At 41.4% G+C, this 19,279-nt stretch overlaps 1 protein-coding gene across 4 annotated transcripts in view; it reads left to right on the forward strand.

Annotated features, from left to right (window-relative positions):
• The window catches only part of klhl13 (kelch-like family member 13), a 73,676-nt gene that overhangs the window by 26,426 nt on the left and 27,971 nt on the right, over positions 1-19,279 (forward strand). For 2 of the 4 annotated variants that reach the window (XM_072675278.1, XM_072675269.1), the window contains one exon: positions 17,618-17,759. In XM_072675278.1, the coding sequence (XP_072531379.1) occupies positions 17,618-17,759 (142 nt within the window). Of the gene's footprint in view, positions 1-13,298; positions 13,400-17,617; positions 17,760-19,279 lie in introns of all 4 variants that reach the window. The other 2 variants (XM_072675259.1, XM_072675287.1) reach the window with 2 other exon arrangements.

Consider the following 19,279-nt stretch of genomic DNA (forward strand, 5'->3'; position numbering starts at 1 on the left):
TACTAGATATAGCAGGGTTCATATGGAACCTGAAAAACCTGGAAAGTCATGGAAAATAAACATGCCAAAATCCAGTGCTGAATAGTCCTTGAAAAATAACTAAATTGAAAAAAGTAGTCCCTGAAAAATATTGTAAGGAGCTCCTGTTGTCATTTTATATAATGATAAAAACCACAAAGTTTTATAGTATCATGATTTTTTTTTTTTTTTTTTTACATGACCAATCACTGCCTGTATTTCATATGACCATGCACAGTTTTGTCTGTAGTATCATGAACGTGCATTATGTTGGTAACTAGCTAGCCTGGACATTCCCAACAACTAGCGTGGACCAAACATTCCCGTAAAGAAATTATGGGAGGATTTTAGTCCTGGAATTTAGTTTTTTGGTACTTTAGGTCATGAAAAGTCCTTGAATTTGAAATTGGTTAAAGTATATGAACCCTTTATAGTGTAATAGACATCCAGAATACATACTCTGAAATAGATGCTTTTTGAGTGTAATTACGGTGAACACCAGTATCCCACAATGCACTGAAAGGGACGAGCTGCTCACGTCTGGAACAGTTTTATTTATTATTATTTATTAACAGTTTTATATTATTATTATTATTATTATTATTATTAGAAAAGCAGATGCATGTTGGCATAGCAACACTTCATCACTTCCTGTTGGTAAAAACAGGTTAGTATAGTAATATTTTGTGTTCTAATCTTCCAAACCCACACTGTTAAGATTTGTATATAATATATGCCTTACAGTGTTAGTGCAGTATGCAATTGGGACACAGCCACAGTTCCACTTAGCCCGTTTTAGCCATAATGTGCTAGTGTAATTCTGCATAAGCAAATTAAAAATTCCAAGCGTCTTTTCAAAATAAGTGGTACCAAGTTAGGTTTCACAGTTAAAAATGGCCCCACCCCCGACACTGCACTGCAGCTAATGCGGCATGTTGCCTTGAATGAGTTAAATGCCACCCCTGGCTTAGACCGGTGCACCACTTGGAGCTCCTGTGTTTCCATATTCTTTTGTATTCAAATTAATGCTGAATATTGTTTTTTTGTTTTTGTTTTTTTGTTTTTTCTTCTTCTAAAATACTATTCGCTCACAAATGCTGATAGTTGAATAGCAAAACTCGCTCCTTAAAGCCTTATACACACTGATGAATGTGTGTGTATGTGCATTTGTGAATGACTGCTTGTGGCTGTAGTTGCTGAACTGATGGTTGAGTGTAAGATTATAGAGGAAGTTGAGTATGGAGCAGCGGGGTGGTTTAAGGAACCCTCCCAGTTCAGTTTTACCCACTAAACCCAACCTGGTGTGTATATATGTGTGTATATGTGTGTGTGTGTCACAAAAATGACTGTAGTAAAGCCAGAGGAAAAGCACAGCTGACATACAGAATGCCACTGCCTTTGTAAAGCTCCAGGTTTTGTTGACAAAAAGGGCATCTAGATTCTTACGTGGAGGTATTTTACTGTTAATCTGATAAATGACATGGGTATCTTCAGTTGGACAGTTACTCATTTTTTTTGAATGAGCAGGTGTCCCAATAATTTTGGCCATGTAGTGTGTGTATATATGTGTGTGTATATATGTGTGTGTGTGTATATGTGTGTGTGTGTGTATATATATATATATATATATATATATATATATATATATATATATATATATATATATATATATATATATATAGGAGTAAGTCTGCATAGGTACTTTGTGGTGTCAGTTTTTCGTGTGTGTGTGTGTGTGTCTCACGGAGGTCGGGATTACAGTGTTCTAGAACACGGTGTGTGTTATTTAGCGTCAGAGTTGGATTATATGGCAAAGGGGTGTGTGTGTGTGTGTGTGAGAGAGCTTTTAGAAGGACGAGCAGGATTTTAGCAGTCTGTCTGTCTGCATGTGCAAGATCCAGCCATTTCTCTACATTTAGCTTACCTAGTGTACTGTAGTGAGGATTTCATGCTCGAGAAGACCTGGAACACTCTCGCTCACACACACACAGGATGATGGTCACGCAATAGCAGTGAATGTTAGACGAGCAAGAAGACACGAGTGAGGACAAGACTGCCCTACAGCGGAACTAATTTTGTCACACACACACTGTATTGTGATGGTGTGCTGGTATTGCATGTAGACTGCAGTATTCCTTGTACAGTGCATTACACACACACACACACTGCTGAATCAGTAATATGATGTAGTTTGACCTGTTATTTTGACCATGGCAGTGTCCTTCAGAACACCTTCATTAAACCACTTGCAGTAACTCGCCTGAAGCTGATCACAGCACACAGTGGAGCACAGTGATTGGTAAAACCCCTCATGCTCTGGAACAGTGGTGGACAGATCTGTGCGGCAGCTGCCTCGTGTTCTCAATGTAGCTCTTTGTGGTTCCGTGTTCTTTAAATAGAGAAGAGATTTATCAGGTTTAGAATCTCCAAGTATTATTTGCACACTTACAAGGTCGTTCCCTTTCAGCAGAATGGTGTAGAGGATTCGTAGGGAATTCTGATCCTTCCTCTTTCCTTTATTTTGTGTGTTCGGATTTCCTTCAACATCCTTTCAGCGATCCGTGAAGGGAAGTCAGTGTCTGAAGTCTATGTGTAGTCTATGTCTAGTCGTTCTGTAGGAAAGCCACCAACCTGCTTGATTTAGAGCGTGTCTGTGTGTCTTTGCTATCGTAACGACGGGAAAAATGCATGTACTAAGTCTATTAATTATTAATGGGTGTTTTGGGCATAACATGCAATTAACCAATCAGCATGTCCCTTGCCGTTCCCAGGTGCCAGATGCGGTCTGATTTTGGCGGATTGCTATTTCAATAGCGTTGGGCATGCGTCTGTGACTATTTACTGCCAAGACAGCAATAAACATCTGATTGTTGACGTCCACGTAGGTTGTTTTTAGTCAGTGGCGCGCCTGTGTTAGCAAGACGCCAGAAATTTACCTGAACACACCTTATTTCAAGACCACCACGCCCATCAGCGTAGATATATTCGCAAGCACCGTTGCTATTTAAGCAAGGCATGAAAATAGACTGTTTGTGGGGTGTAAGAGAGCAATGAGCATCAAAACGCACCTTGCGCAGGGTCTAAGATAGGGCCCTATAAGTTACCCTGCAAGTGACAATCATAGGGACCCAAGCAGCACCTCCTGCCATTATGAGAAGGGTGTTCAGTGTCCTCTGCTAAGGGCTGATCTGGCTGGTGGTTTTCATTCCAGCTAAGCAGGACTAGATGTGATCAGTTGTTAGAAGACTACACTCTGATTATACAAGTGGAACCAGGTGTTCCCCAGCCTTTTTGAAATGAAAACTCAAAGCCGTACCTTTTTGCAAATAAAATTGGCCTGCATTAGAGTCAGTAGAGCACAAATGACCTTTTTTAAAAATGACCTCTGATCATATTGGATGTGAGGCCATAATTAAAACGTCATGCACATTGACCTTTAGAGCCTGTTTACACCTGGCATGAACATGCTTTTTTTGAGACCGCATTGAAGTTCACTCTTTGAAATCAAAAGGAAGGTGTCAACACCCCCAAGACGAGTTGAGATCTGATTACGATCGGTTCATTCAAACCTCAGTCGGAGGTGGTCAGAGCCCGATCTCGTCCACATTTATTACAATTGTAAACGCATTCGACTTTCTGTGATCCCATCAGGTAAGCAGAAATACATCTTTCAGGGGGTGGAATGCAAGGACATCAGTTGTTCTGCTGATTTCTACCCGGAAACGAAACGCATGTTAATGCCAGGTGGGAACAAACTCTTTAAAGGTGTGACCAAGGGTTCTTTGGTGTGTTCTCTGTGCGAGTGTGTTTCATGTGTGTGTTTATCCCACATACTATGAGACATGGGCAAAAACAACTTGTCAGCATCTGAAATGGTCAATGTGTGTGTGTGTGTGTGTGTGTGTGTGTGCGCGCGCCTGAGGAGATGGCAAAAATCCATGCTGTTTGTCACGACATCCATAATGCCGCTGCCTCCCAGCATGTATGTGTGTGTTTGAGGAGGAGAGTGTGTTCACGCTTTCACATCAAAGAAAGCAGAAATCCAGCTTTTGGAAAGCTTGTTTATTGATGTGCTAATTGCAGATGTTTACCCTCAACCTATTTTCCATTTTATAGGTTGCTTATTCTTATCATCTTATTTTTTTTTATTTTGTGAGATGTTTTTATCTCAACACTCTGTCACGGTCATTATTAATGACCGTTTGTAAGTCATAGTAAAACCATGACATCTTAGAGTCCTCTGAAAGCTTTGCCCTTTCACAGTGTGTTGTCTTTTAGCTTGTGTGCAGCTGGAGTTCTGGAACGTGCTCGTTGCACAGAGCTGATGCCGTCCTCAGCAGTACGGGGTTTTGGAATCGGCATTTTAAAGATGAGAAAAAGGAAAGTTAATCCTGCGTTAGAGCCTGTACAGTCTTAACAGTTTAGGTGTACAGGAATATGTTGACTGTGCTTACATACAAATGTGTTTTGGCTGTTTTAGGGATGCGCTGTATGTTGTGGGAAGACCAATCAGTATGTGGGTTTGATGAAATGGTGGAAGCAAAGCTGATAATTATGTTCTCTGCTGAACAGTGGAATATGCTGATGTTCCTTTTAATATAGTGGGAAATGGAATGTAGTTGTATTTCCTGCAGAGAACTATGTTTTAAGATGTTCATTTAAGTGCAGTGGGAAATATTAGAATTTTTTTTGTAGTTTGTTTGTTTACTAAGGCACAGCAAAAAAGTTAGCAAAATATGAATGCGTCTTTAAATAAGGTGAGTTATGGGAACATTTCCATCATGGAAAGTGGATTATTTATTTCAGAAAATGTTGAAATTACTGAATTGTGAGCTTAATATAACGGATAACCCTGCTCTGATTATCTCCACTTTCTTACTAATGGTGCTTTTCCACTGCAAGGAAACCATTGCGACTGCTTTTCCATTAGGGAAATTTGATACCTGGAACCGGGTACGGTTTGCCACTTGCTCACCTGCTTGGTTCTAAACAAGCCAAGTCAGGACTCGAACGTAATGTGCAAACCCTGCAGAGAGCTGATTGGCCTGAGAGAATAATCACTCTATGCGGTGCAGTGCAGACATCCAGCACAATCTGGCCATTTGTAAAAGCTCCAACCTACAGTATCAATCATATTTATCCTATTTGCTACGGCAGCTCGTAAAATTGTGCTGCGGTGTTGTGAAGAGGTACAAACGTCTCTTGGATTGATGGGCGGCGAAAGAATCTAGCTAGAGCTGGGTGGTGCAGCACAGAACAAAACACACACACACACAGAAAGGTTTCACTTTGGGGTTAGCTATGCTTGCTCATCATCTCTGATACACTGGTCAAAGAGGGAAAATGGGTTTGCGTGTGTCTCTCTCTCTCACACGCGCACACACACACATGCACTCACTCCTTTTAAACATATTCATCATGTAATGAGTCCTTGCCTCCCCCATCATTAAAGCGGCGGAAGGGGGCGACAGCTGATTTATCATACACACCTACACACTGCACGCACACACTGCACTCATCTGTGCCGTCATGGACTGAGGTGTTTAATCTTGTGACGATGAGAGGGAACTGACAGATTCAGTTTTCATTTTAGATATACTATCATAGGGTGTGTGTGTGTGTGTGTGTGTGTGTGTGTGTGTGTGTGTGTGTGTGTGTGTGTGAGTGAGAGGGGTCAGACTGGGTCACGCAAAGAGAAATGGAAGATGTGGAAATGGAAACTTCTGCAGGGATCAAATGAGTTAAATAAGCCCCCCCCATTCAGCTGTAAAAATGAGTTTTGTGTTTATAGTCTAGAGGACGTCAGATTGTCCTCTAAACCACATCAGTTCATGTGCACAGACACAATTGAGGATGTGGGTTCGCTTTGACTGGGTTGAGGGATGTATGGTTTTGGAGTGCATTTACAGAGATGAAATTGCAGGGTCTAAAGACCCAAAAAAGTGTATTAATGTGCAAGTGTAAATGTAATTTATAATAATAGAATTCGTTCAGCTAGAGGCGGCTCTGTTTTCTGCGTTGTATAGATGCATCAAATTTACGCTGACCGATCAGAGTTTAGTTGTAGGGGAGTGAGGTTAAAGAGAGCAGAAGCAAAAATGGAAATACAGTACACAAAAAATGTTTACAGAGCACAGAAGACAACAAATGCCCCGGATGTTGTGAAGGTTCCACTATGTGAATCATACCCCCCCTTTCTTTTCATCCAAAAAAAGTCTATGGGATGTTGTTGTTGTTGTTGTTGTTGTTGTTGTTGTTGTTGTGATTACCTTCATCTCAAATCTTCATCACAGAGAGCAAAGACAGAAATTAGAAAAACAAATGGATTCAAACTCCAACTTCTAAAATCGCTACCAGTGGGCAGTTAGGAAAAGTAAGTTAAATAAATAGTCAAATAAATAATTAACTCAAGTCAGTGTTGATTATAAAAACAGTGCAACAGTGAAAAAACTTGCAGTGCAGCATATTGTACTACACCGTTCCAGTATGTGCAGTTAAAGAACTTTTTCAAATGGTTTAAATCTTGTGTTGTCCTGAGGTTTTTAATATTTAATGGGGAATTCAATAGCGTATTTAAAAATGACGATAACGAAACTCAGTCACTGCAGGCATGGAGAGAATGGATCTCAATGAATGAGGGAAGAAGAGAGAGGGGAATGGAAAGGAGACGTGTGGAGGAAGAAAGCCAGAATAATCATCATTTCTTTTTTAGCTTCATCATGCCACACCGTTATCCAGCCTGAGGACTTGGGCTTAAACCCATCCTGTAAACACACACACTCGCACACACACATGCAGTTAGTAGCAAGACTTCAAAAGCTAGATTTAGCATATAAGGGAAGCAAGGCAGGAACTGATGAGGAGCTTTTGTGTAAAAGTATTATTAACTCTCACAAGACTGGGCAGTTAGTCTCTAAGCTAAAAATGGAGTTAGGTTGTCCTCTGCATGACTACCACATACTGTGCTGAGGTAAATGTACTCCTGGCTACCATTTATTTAAACAAAATAATAATAACAAAAAAGGACTAAAAAGTAAAGACAGAAAATGTCCAGGTGATGCTGAAAAGAATTGACGAGTCTCTCCTATAGGTTTTCCTTTGGTGTCTGCAGCATTCTTAAAGCTAAGCCCTGATGCAGATACACACCCTCAGCCGATTAACCCATATTTTCTAAAGCTTTTACAGATCGACCATCACAAGGATCATGACTGCAGTTGAGATGAAACTGACTGTCTTGTGAAGGATGTCATTGCTGTCGTTGCTGTGATTAGAATTTGGCATTTGGAGATCTTGTTTATGATGAACGGACCAACAGAAATGCTTTTGACATTAACTTCCAGAAGATTTTTTATTTTTTTTCCCCCTCTCTTGTAAAGTTGATAATTTTGGCGATACGAGGAATTTGCAGGGTGGCGTAGGCTGAGTAGATACTGTTTATACCTAGTGTGGTGCCGACACTGCCGAATTTAATCAGTCTGACCCAGTGTCATGTTCATTTTGCCTGTGATATACAAGCTTTGGGTACTGAGCAAATAAACGGTGTTGCCGCTTTTTGCTTGTTGCTTGTGTAGGAAACAAAGTGGACGCTAATCACCTGTCAGCTGTAAAGAGATTTCAGCCAGCAGGTAAAGTGCACGAACTGTGTGGCTCCCTGGTGATCCGCTCACACTTCGTTTCTTGCAGTGTTCAGAGAGTTGTGCAGCATGCTGTGTTTGACCGATAGCGTGCGAACAGCAGTGCAATCAAAGCAGCACTGCCACCCAAACCTGAGGTCAGCTCCACCCAATAACGTGTTAAAGAGCGGAGGGCAGAGAAGGGCACGAGAGATATGGGGGCAGGATATTGAATAGAGTGATGGACTCTGATAATTGGCTTTGGAGAGACATTTGTGAAAAGGGAACGGTATGAAATGACGTGATTGAAATGAATGGAGTAGAGTCAGGTGAGGTGTGTGTGTGTGTGCGCGCGTGTTTGAGAGAGATCTGCTTTACACTGACAGAATTGAGACCACATGGAGGGTGCTCAAGTGGCATCAGGACAGCAAGGCCATCTGCGTAACAACACGCAAGAGAAAACACACACACACACACACGCGCATGCACACACACCAGTTGTAGATGCTGTTGGAGTAATACTTCAGCATTTTCAAGCCAGATCTCTGCCTGGTGCATCTGTAGCATACAGGGATGCACTGATTTGGGAACAGTGGGCTGATGCTGAATTTATGCATAAACATTTATAAATGTGGACATTGAAAATCCTCCTGGTAGTGACTGCGATTTGATTATTGAACTCCAGTGCAGTCCGTCAGCCAAGACGAGTCTGGTATCTGAAGTTTTGCTTTGTTGGTTCACAATGAGAGATGCTAGGCTAACATCGCTAACAAACCCTGGACTTGGACTGCCCCCAATCTCATCTTTGTAAATACACCCAAAAAAACATCTCTCAACCCACTCAGACCGTGTCCAGGTCTGTGGTAGTTTGAAGAACATGGTGAAAAATAGTCTACTCTAGTTTATAAAGGCAATATTTAGTCTATAAACACAGTTCGGAGATTTTACCTTAAATGTTTAATTCAAGGGCCCCGAATGGTTTAGCAGAAGAACCGTTAACACTTCCTTCCACCTCCTTAACAAGCAGCTTGCTGCTTCATCACAGTAACAAACGCCCCTCACTCACTCAGCCTGCAGATCCTTCTCCAGCTCCTTATACAGATCAACACATTCCAACTAATTAATGTTTTAATTACTTAATTATTTCAATTATTAATGTCATTAATGTTTTCGCTTGCTCGGAGCGTTTACGATACTTCTACTACAATACTCCTTATATGATTCATAGAAAGTTCAGCGGAAATCTCAGCAAATCAGCTCGCAAGACCGGAACTAACTATTGTATGCATTAAAATAAAATAAAAATTAAATAGTCAATGAGCCAACATGATGTGATCAAATGTATGATCCTGGGCAGATATGTTGTGTGCCGTAGGGTAGATACTAGGTCATGGAAAGTGGGACTGTGGGAATTGTCTCTTTTGTATTAAGCAAGTTGTAGCATGATGTGTATGGTTTAATTTGCCTCATGTGCCCTTTCTGCGATGTGACCATTGCACATGCATGCTTTTCAAACTAGCACAAAATGAACAGAAGTAGTTCTGAGTACTTTGAATGGAGGTATTTTAGATGCAAAGCATAAAGTGTTTCAGTGTTCTAATCAGAATGGGGAGATTTCCCTTCTTTACATCCTTGATATGAGTAAAATGAGCTGAACTTTCGGCATGAAGTGCAAATCTGAGCTCTCTCTGTAGCTGCTGCTCAGCCTGCGAGTTTCCTCAAAAGCGTGGTGCAATTCTGAGTAATAAACATGCTCGGAGCTTCTGAAAAATTTTCTCTCACTCTTGTTCTGTCCCTCTGCCCCTCTCGCTGCCTTTCTCGGTCCTGTAACTGGACCAGAATCAGGGTAACACAATTAAAGTATCGGTTTTCTATAGGTTGTTATATAAAACCACAAAATTGATTGTGTGTGTGCGTTGAGGTCGGGATGGTGTGGTGTATGTGTGACTCATTTTTTTTTTTTGGGGGGGGGGTTACACACACGCAATGTTTGTTCAATGAAACTAGAAACCGCACAACACTGCATTCTCTTTTGCAGTGCGATACTGAAGTGCTGAGTCTGCTTAGTTTTTATCTTTTTTTTTTTCTTTACTATAAGCTGTATTTAAGATGAAGCCTTAAAGTAGTAGAAAAGTAGACTGTAACCCTCTACTATCCACTACCCTACAGGAACACACACACAGATAACGGCGTGTGATGTTTAAGGCCGGATAGATTTGTCCTGCATTTTCTGATGAGATCAGCCTGAGACACTGATGCCTGGTAGAAGATCTGAACCAATTTCATCAAGTGATATTTAATATTTCTCCAACTTAGTTGCTCGCTTATGTTAACTTGCTCTCCCCCTCTCTCGCATTCTCACTGTCTTTCTCTCACTCTGACTTGCTTACATTAACTTGCTCTCACTTTCTTTCTTTTTCACCCTCTCTTGCACTCTTTCTCAGTCTCTGAATCCTGCCCTGGCTCCTCTTGTCCTACATATAGGGGTTTTCCTTTATCATCACAGTTCTCAAGTAGGTAGTGTTCACTTGCTCCCTCTTTCCATTGTCCATCTCTACCTCTCTTCTGTTGTCTCATATCTCTCGCCCTCTCTGTCTCTACTATTATCTCAATTTAATGTATTAAATCCGAAAATAAGAATACCAGGCCGTCTCTCGTCACTCTTTGCTGCAGGGTAAAACGGTTTGGTGGTGAAGCCGATCCAAGTGAGATAGGTTAGAAGGGAGAACAACAAACACAGTACTAACTGTGGCTCCATTACACCCCTCAGACTACACTCCGTCTGTCCACTTTATGTACCTGAAAATGCCGTAAGTGCCACCTCGCTCACCAAAGACTTAAAAGAAGTGTCAAAAGCTTTGTCTGAACTTTCCATCCAGACTCGTTCGATCTATCCGGATGCAGTCTAACATCGGATGTAGGATGTGGAGGACGTTCAGGAGGTCAGACAGATGGCACTTTCTCACAGCACTGTAATTTTAACTGGTGATGCCTCTCTGCGTGCTTTGGTGACGTAACGTACACCCCGGTAGCTCTGGGTCTGCAACCCAGCCGGGAAAAGGGAAACTAGGAAAAGCACTGCATCTCTCTCGCTCTCCCTCACGCACGCTGAAGTTTTTGTCTCATTTACATATTTTATCAGTCAGTTATTAAACTTTTTTTGGCATATTGCCAGGTGGGTCAGGAATACAGCTGGATTGTGTGTGTGTGTGTGTGTGTGTGTGTGTGTCAGAATGAGAGCTTGGATCTCAGTAAATCTAATTAAGAGGTGAGGGAACAGTCCAGTTGAAAAGGATGTTTGGTAATGAAAGCAGTGTGTGTGGAGGTCAGGGAAGTGTGTGCCCGTGGGTGTGTAACAGCTGTTCTTCTGGCCAGTACCTGTAGCCCTCTCACACCTCCTAATGATGAGGGCTGTGTACGTGTGTGCAATAATGATGAGTTATTAAAGCACTATGTTAATGCTAATGTATCTGTGCCTTTCCTAATATCTTTATAAAGACCCCTCTCTCGCTTTCTCTTATCTTTCCTTCTTTCTTTCTTTCTTTTTTTCTTTCTTTCCTTCCTTCTTACGTTCCTTCTTTCTTTCCTTCCTTCTTACGTTCCTTCTTTCTTTCCTTCCTTCTTACGTTCCTTCTTTCTTTTTTCCTTCCTTCTTTCTTTCCTTCTTTCTTGCGTTCCTTCTTTCTTTTTTCCTTCCTTCTTTCTTTCCTTCTTTCTTGCGTTCCTTCTTTCTTTTTTCCTTCCTTCTTTCTTTCCTTCTTTCTTACGTTCCTTCTTTCTTACGTTCCTTCTTTCTTACGCTCCTTCTTTCTTTTTTCCTTCTTTTTCTTTCCTTCTTTCTTTCTTTCCTTCTTTCTTTATTTCCTTCCTTCTTTTTTCCTTCTTTCTTTCCTTCTTTCTTTATTTCCTTCCTTCTTTCCTCACTCACTCACACACACACACACACACTCTCTCTCTCTACATATCTGTACATGGATTATGTCGAAAATTGAAAGAAGCATATTAGAGCTGCACAGTAAATGATTTCAGCTTTGTTGTCGCAAGATGTGCATGCGAAGGGCGTGGCATGTCAAGGGGCTGATGGACTAAAGTATATCAAACATCATGCAACTTTTCTTGCTGCTTATACAAATAAAATTTCATACTGTGTATATATAAATATATTGCATTGTCCTTTTTTTTTTCTCCAATATCATGATTTCATAAAGCATATGGACTGTGGTGATAGAGTAATTTTACAGGATTTTATATGAATACAACGTTAGCGTTCTCGTGAGTGCTGTCCTGTCGCCACTTTGCCAGTGACACAAAGTGCTGTTAGCAGCAGTCCATGTTGTGAGTAACATTTGATTGAGACACTTTCCTCCCTGTTACAGTCAGTGGAGCATCAACATGATTTTAAAGCTGTTATTTTAAGATAAAATAGCTACACAATACTGTGAATTTTCATCATACATAAGCTAGCATTAGCACAGAGACCCAGCTCTGTAGTACAGCATTTCCATTTGCTAATTTTCTAAAACTAGTCATTTATGTATTTTCATTATGTTCATGTTTTTGTCATGCTGACAGACTTGTATTTTGGCTTCAGTTGTCTGACTGGTCAGATGTGTCTTGAGTATCAGGATTATATCTGGAAAAAGCCAAGCCACTTAAAATTAGCAAGTATGAGCGCACCCAAGACTTATTTAAAACCGATACAAATCCCATCTCTCAAACCACTTCAGGAGGGGGGCTGAGACGCTTTCGAAACACATTGCTGTGTGAACGCATCCATCTCTCCAAGACTCATTTGACTACCAAAATCCCTCCCCTTGCAGTACATCGCTGGGCACATGATCTGTATCTGTGAGGCAGATCACCATGGAGGACGACAGCGTGTAAAATTCTGACCTGTGCTAAGCAGCTGGTCGCTGTCTGAGATGCAGATTTGCTAGTTATGTGGAATGTATCGGAATTCTGTACATTTGACTACCAAGTGTAAATGCATGTGGTCAAAATCTTACCAGGATAAAAATCTAGGTGCTAGTCACATAACTAGATGTGAACAAGCTCTAAAACAAATCCACATCTGGTTGAAAAGGCTGGGCAGAAACTACGACAGTGAGAGAGAACTTTCAGTGAATGAAATGATTAGCTACTGCTTTAGGCCTGTGGTCTTTGTGACTGGAGGGTTGATGGTCCTACTTTCTGCTTGTTAGCTACTGATACATGGTCATGGATTAAAAGCATTTTCCGGATGTTCTGATTTGTAGATCTGTGGGGGTATTTTTTTTTTGCTTCGGGCTGTAAGGCAGTGAAGACCATCATAAAGTGGAGCAGACTGATTCTTTTTTTCTGTTTTATTTATCTTTGTGTATCTGTCTGTCTTTCTGTGCCTCTCTTCATCATCTTCGGTCTCTGCTCTTTCTGCCGTTTGATCTTTATATAGCTGTCTGCCTGTTTGTCTATTTACCTACCTGTGTGTGTGTGTGTGTGTGTGTGTGTGTGTGTGTGTGTGTGTGTGTGTGTGTGTGTGTGTGTGTGTGTGTGTGTGTGTGTGTGTGTGTGATGATTGTCTCCGCCATCAAGGTATGACTGTGATGTGTGTGTGTGTGTGTGTGTGTGTGTGTGTGTGTGTGTGTGTGTGTGTGTGTGTGCGCATTCCTGCACGCATGTGTATTTTAGTCATATCTATTTCTCGTTGTTTTTGGCAGCCACCAGCACTCCTTTGTGGTGTGGACCACCCACTCTCTGCTTGCTGCATCTCCAACCTATCACCTGACAGGGTAATGCACCAATCAGCTGCTTGCTGTGCTGTGTCATGTGACTGTGACCATGTGCACCGCCCCTCCTGTTGCCATAGAAACCCTCCTGCATCTCTGTGTCGGGGTGCATCTTCGCTGTCTTAAACAGACTCCTTGCCGTGCGTCCTACAATCCTTTTCCTCTTATGTCCTCACACTCCCCTTCATCCATCTATCCATCCAGTAACGTTCAGCCTCATCGGCCCAATCAGGAACCTTGGCAACCAGCTGTCCGTTTTTTTTGCAGATGTGCGACCAAAGCCTGAATTTCAAAGGGTATTTTGCCTACAAATCCAAAGTTGCTTCATTTAGTTCTACAGTGGAGCAATGAGGCTCATCTTTGATCTTTAATTCTAAGAATACTTGATCAATTCAAGGGTTGATTTTGTACTTCTGCGAATCAGAATATAACTATATTGTCGTTATAGTGCAGAGAAGAGGCCATGACGTGCACACGTCCAAAATTTCCAACAAACACCTTGTTCTAAACATGAGTCAAAACGCCTCCGTTAAAATATTTAACGAAGGTGTTAACGCCAGTCATTAGTGACTGAGTGTCGCGCTGATTTTGGGACACATTGTTTCCGATTTTGATGAATTTGCATTTCACCAGACAGAACAACCACCTTTCATCTAAACATGGTTAGAGAGACCTGAACTAAAACATGTTAAATCATTGGTACTGGAGCAGTACTAACATTCTGTACTCCCCACAAGATGGTAATATTGTGTAGCTAAAGTATGCTAATTATTCTAAAATCTGAAGGGTGACGCACACTTCCAGTTTGGTAGTAGTTTGTTTCTATTTGGACTTGATGTGCAGTCACATCAAGTGTTCTGCTGTAAACTCTTCATAGTGGAAGTGCTAATTGGCTATTGAGTAGTGTTGGGGACAGGACAAGTCCTAAACAGTACTCAACCAGAACCAGCCCAAAATCAGTACGAAGCCAGAGGATCGTTTGGCAAAGAGGTTTAGCATGACAACTTCACAAAAACAGTGAAGCGAGTAATAACCTTTGGAAGGGGGTGGGGGAAAAAAACGTACTATTTTTAGTTGATCATAGCTTCAATGCTAAACCAAAGAAGCAAATTTGGAACACCAAACAAGTTTGGACTATATTTAAGGATTAGGAGGGGAAATTCCAGATGCCCTTGAACGCAGCCCAAACCCTCAACGGCAGCATGCTGGTTGTTTTAAGGCCTAAGGGCCTCATTGGGCCTGAATGAGGTTACAAGCTTTGTTTAATTAGCAGATCTCTTTTGCTTCTTTAATATTGTGCTCATGTAGCCTGTGGGGTTCGAGTCTCCCCCCCCCCCCCTCCCCTCAGCTGTAGTGAAGATAGAGAAGGTGTTCAAATAGTGTAGAGAGCTTTGTATTAATATAGAGACCTTTTGCTCTTGTGTTTTGGTGAAGTGCCCCTTGTGTTGATCAGTTTCTGAGCTTTTGTGTATGTGTGTGTCCATTAATATTGTATTTGTTTCACATGTATTGTCCAGTTGTTCAGATGTATGTCTGACCTCTTGACCTGTAGATTGGGCCAAACATATCAAACCATGTCACCAATAATGCAGGTTTCTGCTAGTGCACCTATATGACTTGGGGTCATATGTTAGCATCATTTATATTAGTTTGAAGATAAGTAATAAGTAAAAAACATTGTATTCTACCTTGTGTGTAGCAGGGTTTACTGCAACACTTTCAGTAAAAGCTGCCGCTGTTTTCTGGTGCTAACAACTTCAGCTAACAGCCGAATCCTGGCTACGCTACCACTGGCAGTTTCTAGAACTTCCAGAAAACCTAGAGACCTCTGATCCCTCTCACAAAAAAAGACCCCATCCACTGGAAATTGGAACGCTATTGGTTGATTTCTTTGCATTTTGGTAGTTAATCTTTAGTTCTCCTTGGTAGGTCCTAACCAAATAAGGAGATGACCAGGTTGATGACATGAGGAACACTGACACTTTCAGAGTTAGAGTACAGGTAATTTGATATAATTGAATAAAAATAATGTAAGACCACTGTAAGTAGGTTTGAAAGGCCCTTATCATGCATTATTCTTCTCTTTTTATATCGTTGGTATGGGTTTGTTAGGGCTGCACGATATATTGTTTCACCATTGCCATCGCAATGTGCCCATGTGCCGTAGTTACATGGAAGGATGTGCAAGATCAGGTGCTATGTAAAGTTACACCAAACATGTCATACTACAGTGTTTTTGCTGCTCGACACAAAAGAAAAGTCCATGTTGTTTTTATTTACTGTGATATATTGATCTATATCTGCCAAATACTTTATTTCTGTCTTGGATACATGGAGTATGTTATTAATATCATGACGTTGGATAAAATTTTAGAAGTTTGTAATCTTAATCTTGTAATCACAATCAAGGTGAAATGTTGAGTTGCCGGTGATCTTGACTTGCGGTCATATCTCCGAGCACTAGTTTATGTACCCAAGTCAGTCATAATTATTTATTACATGACTCCTTGGAATGTTTCGGAAAGCAGTACCAACATTCTGTATTTGCATGAGGTGGTAATATTGTGTAGCTAAAGTATTCTAATTCTAAAATCTGAAGGTCCACACACACTTCCAGTTTGATAGTAGTTTGTTTCCAGGCTGGTTATATAACTGTGCATTTAAAACTAATATATATATATATATGAGTAAGCTCTCTTCTGATTGGTTGACCCGTATTGGTTTATGTACAAAGCATGAATTAATATCGGTTGGTGAAAAAAATTGTATCGTACTATTTATCGTGTCTTTGTGGGGAGGGGAAATTGGTCAGAGAATTATTAGAACAGGAAACCGAAATAAAAGCTAGCGTGATGGTGTAGCTTCTCCTGGCGTAAATTGGAACATCTTCGAAAGGCCTGTACGATTCTCTGCTCTGTCTGATCCGCTCGTGTTTCTTCTCGCCCCCATTTCCCCCCCCCCCCCCCCTCCCTTTGACTTCACTGGATTCTTCTCTTGAGGGCCGTGCATCGCTGCAGTCGCAGACTGATGCTAAACGAGGACATGCAGCAGAAAAGAAAGCAAATAAACGGTCCCTCGTCTCCCGTGCGGAAATGAGACCGCCTTACTACCGATGAGAGTGCTTTGTTAGATGAAGAAACGACAGATGACTCTGAACCCCTCTGACTGTAGCTTCGTTTAGCATCAGGTCTGATGCTGATGCCCCATTTACCCACACGAAGGCCAGACTTGCTGACCGTGATGCTCGAGAGATGGGTACGGAATGAGCCAGGCCAAACTGTCTGTAAATTAGGCTTGGTTTGTATTTGGCTGATGGCTTGTGTTGAGTGTGCTGCTGGTGGTGGGTGAATGTGGCCTTTGACTTTCTGCCCTACTAACAGTTAGCCAGCATAGCGGATCAGTCATTGATGGCAGTGGTTATGGTGGAAAGTTGACATGTTTACTTTAACCTGTTCATATTCAACGGTTAAATATACTGTAGTATAAAAATGGCCATTTCTTATAAAGGTGTACTTGTGCCACCTCCAGTTGAGAGTCCCACAGAGCATAACTAGCATCGCTGTCTCTGGGTAGGTAGGATGACCATCTCGGTCAGTCTCCTCACTCAGCCCGATTCTAGCCGGTGCGGCATATGTTAACTGACGTAAACATAATTGGCAGGTAGCGTTCTTCAGCTGTTATTATTTTGCTATATTAATCACTCTAGCCAAATAAGGTGGAAGAAAATATAGTAGCACTTTACTTTGATGGTCCATTGTACATTTAACTAACCTCCAACTCAATGTGTATTAAATTTAATTGGAATGTAAATGTCTGTCTATTGAATGAAATATGACATCTTACCCTAACATAAAACATCTAGACCTAAAGTTAAGTATGGGTTTAGGGTTAGGTGCAGGATTACATTCAGTAGACCATCATTTAAATTTAGCTTAGAGTTCAGTTGTTTGAATATCAGGTGTGCATCAACAAGGCATCTACAATGGACCGTCCAAGTTAAGCGTTCATCCAGTCATCATCCAGACTGTTGGCTGCAGGACATGTAGGGAGCAGTATGTCGGCTGTGTGTGCTGTACAGACAGAACCGTGTATGATGGAAAGGTTAGAGTCCTAAACACCCCTAACAAACGCGCACACACACACCATGTAAAACAACACTTTAATATGAGGTAGTGATGTCTTGGCTTGAATTCTAACACTCCTCCCTTTTTCTGTGTGTAGATCTCTGGTGGAGGATGATGACGCTCATATGAAGGTTTCTCTCGGCTGTGGTGAAATGGGTCTCTCCGCCCACCTGCAGGCCTCGAAAACGGGCAACACGCGCTTCTTCACCAGTAACACACACAGCTCTGTGGTTCTACAGGTAAGATTTTATTTTATTTTTTTATTTTTTCATTTTTTTATTTTATGAATAAACTGGTCCATTTAACAGTAATAAACAAAGCTTCACCCACTTTTAGACACACTATTAGAAACACGTTGTGGTTGTAGATAAATAATTTCCAAATCTCTATCCCTTCATTAGTGGTCCTGGCTGGACTTTTTTGGATGGTGGGCCATCTTTAACTCAGCAGTAGTAGAGGCTGATAAAGATGCTAAATTGCTAATAATAATTGGTTGTGTATATCAGCCAGGGTTTAAAATTTCTGATTGCTGGTTGGGCTGTCAAGTAAATCACAGGATTCATTAAAATGCACAGTCAGGGGTCCTCTGTGATTGTAGCCTCTCACACTCGTTGTTATTACAGTGGAGTTTTCCGAGGGGAACTGGAGCTCCACTTTACAGCTGTTTTTGTGAGTTTGCTGCTGGTTGAATTATCTGCAGGTCTCCCGTGAGCACTGTCCAAAGTAATCAGCTTATTATTATTATTATTATTATTATTATTGTTTTCCCCCCAACAGAGTAACAATGCGATTTTCTGTTAAAAATTGTTATAGACGAAAAGGTCCCCTTTTTTTGGACCCTTTTAGATCAAGTTCATTCCTAATGTTTTAGGAGTATGCAACATCATCAGTGAGGTCACATTATTAATCAGGAAAAGTTGATTAAGAGGCCACTCATTGTGCCATTAATATGGCCATAAAGGTTGTTACACCTACCAAACCTCATTACTACAGCAAGTGCCATGCATCCGTGCCAGGCTAAAAGCTAAACCTAGCCGACCGACTGATCTCTTTGGCCAGCTAATGACAGGACCGAATATTAGCACTGTCCTGTTGGACTCTGGGGGGGGGGGTACTAAAAAACCAAGCCATGCTGTGCAATGCTATGTGGCTTCTGTGTGAGTCCAGCATAAAAGAAAAAGCAGGATGTTTCATTCTGGAGCATGGTAATAGGATTGTAAATAGACTCCAACTCCAACCAGTCGCGCTTTTACTGTTTTTTATTTATAATTTATAATTCTGTGTAATAAAAGTTTAAACGGAAGGTGGTCGGTGTAGCTGCAACATCGCTCGTGGCTGATGGAGAGCTGATGGAAGCGTTTCTCGTTTTGTTGTTGGACCTTGGCTTCATTCCTCAGTGAGAGAAGAGACATCTCTTCAATGTCACTCACGTTAGGAGTGTTGTCTTCCCCTCATCGCTTTTTCCGAGTTTCCAGAACACTGGTCCAGCATTAGGAGCTGGTCTGACTCTAATTAAACGCTGTGTCATGATAAGCAGTGGGCAGAACATCACCATCTGCCTGCATGGGCATACTGCCACAGGACACGTGTGTGTATGTGTGCGCGTGTGTGTGTGAAGGTCATTGCAATATAGTCTCGTTTTCTGGCTCACACAGACGAAACCATCACCATCATAGCTCCGCACATGAGAAAATTCATTAACACCTGTCAGCAGGTTACCTGGCGTGTGTGTGTGTGTGTGTGTCTGCGTGTGTGTTCT

This window comes from Salminus brasiliensis, chromosome 1 (assembly GCF_030463535.1).
Source record: "Salminus brasiliensis chromosome 1, fSalBra1.hap2, whole genome shotgun sequence".
In the NCBI taxonomy this organism is placed as follows: domain Eukaryota; kingdom Metazoa; phylum Chordata; class Actinopteri; order Characiformes; family Bryconidae; genus Salminus; species Salminus brasiliensis.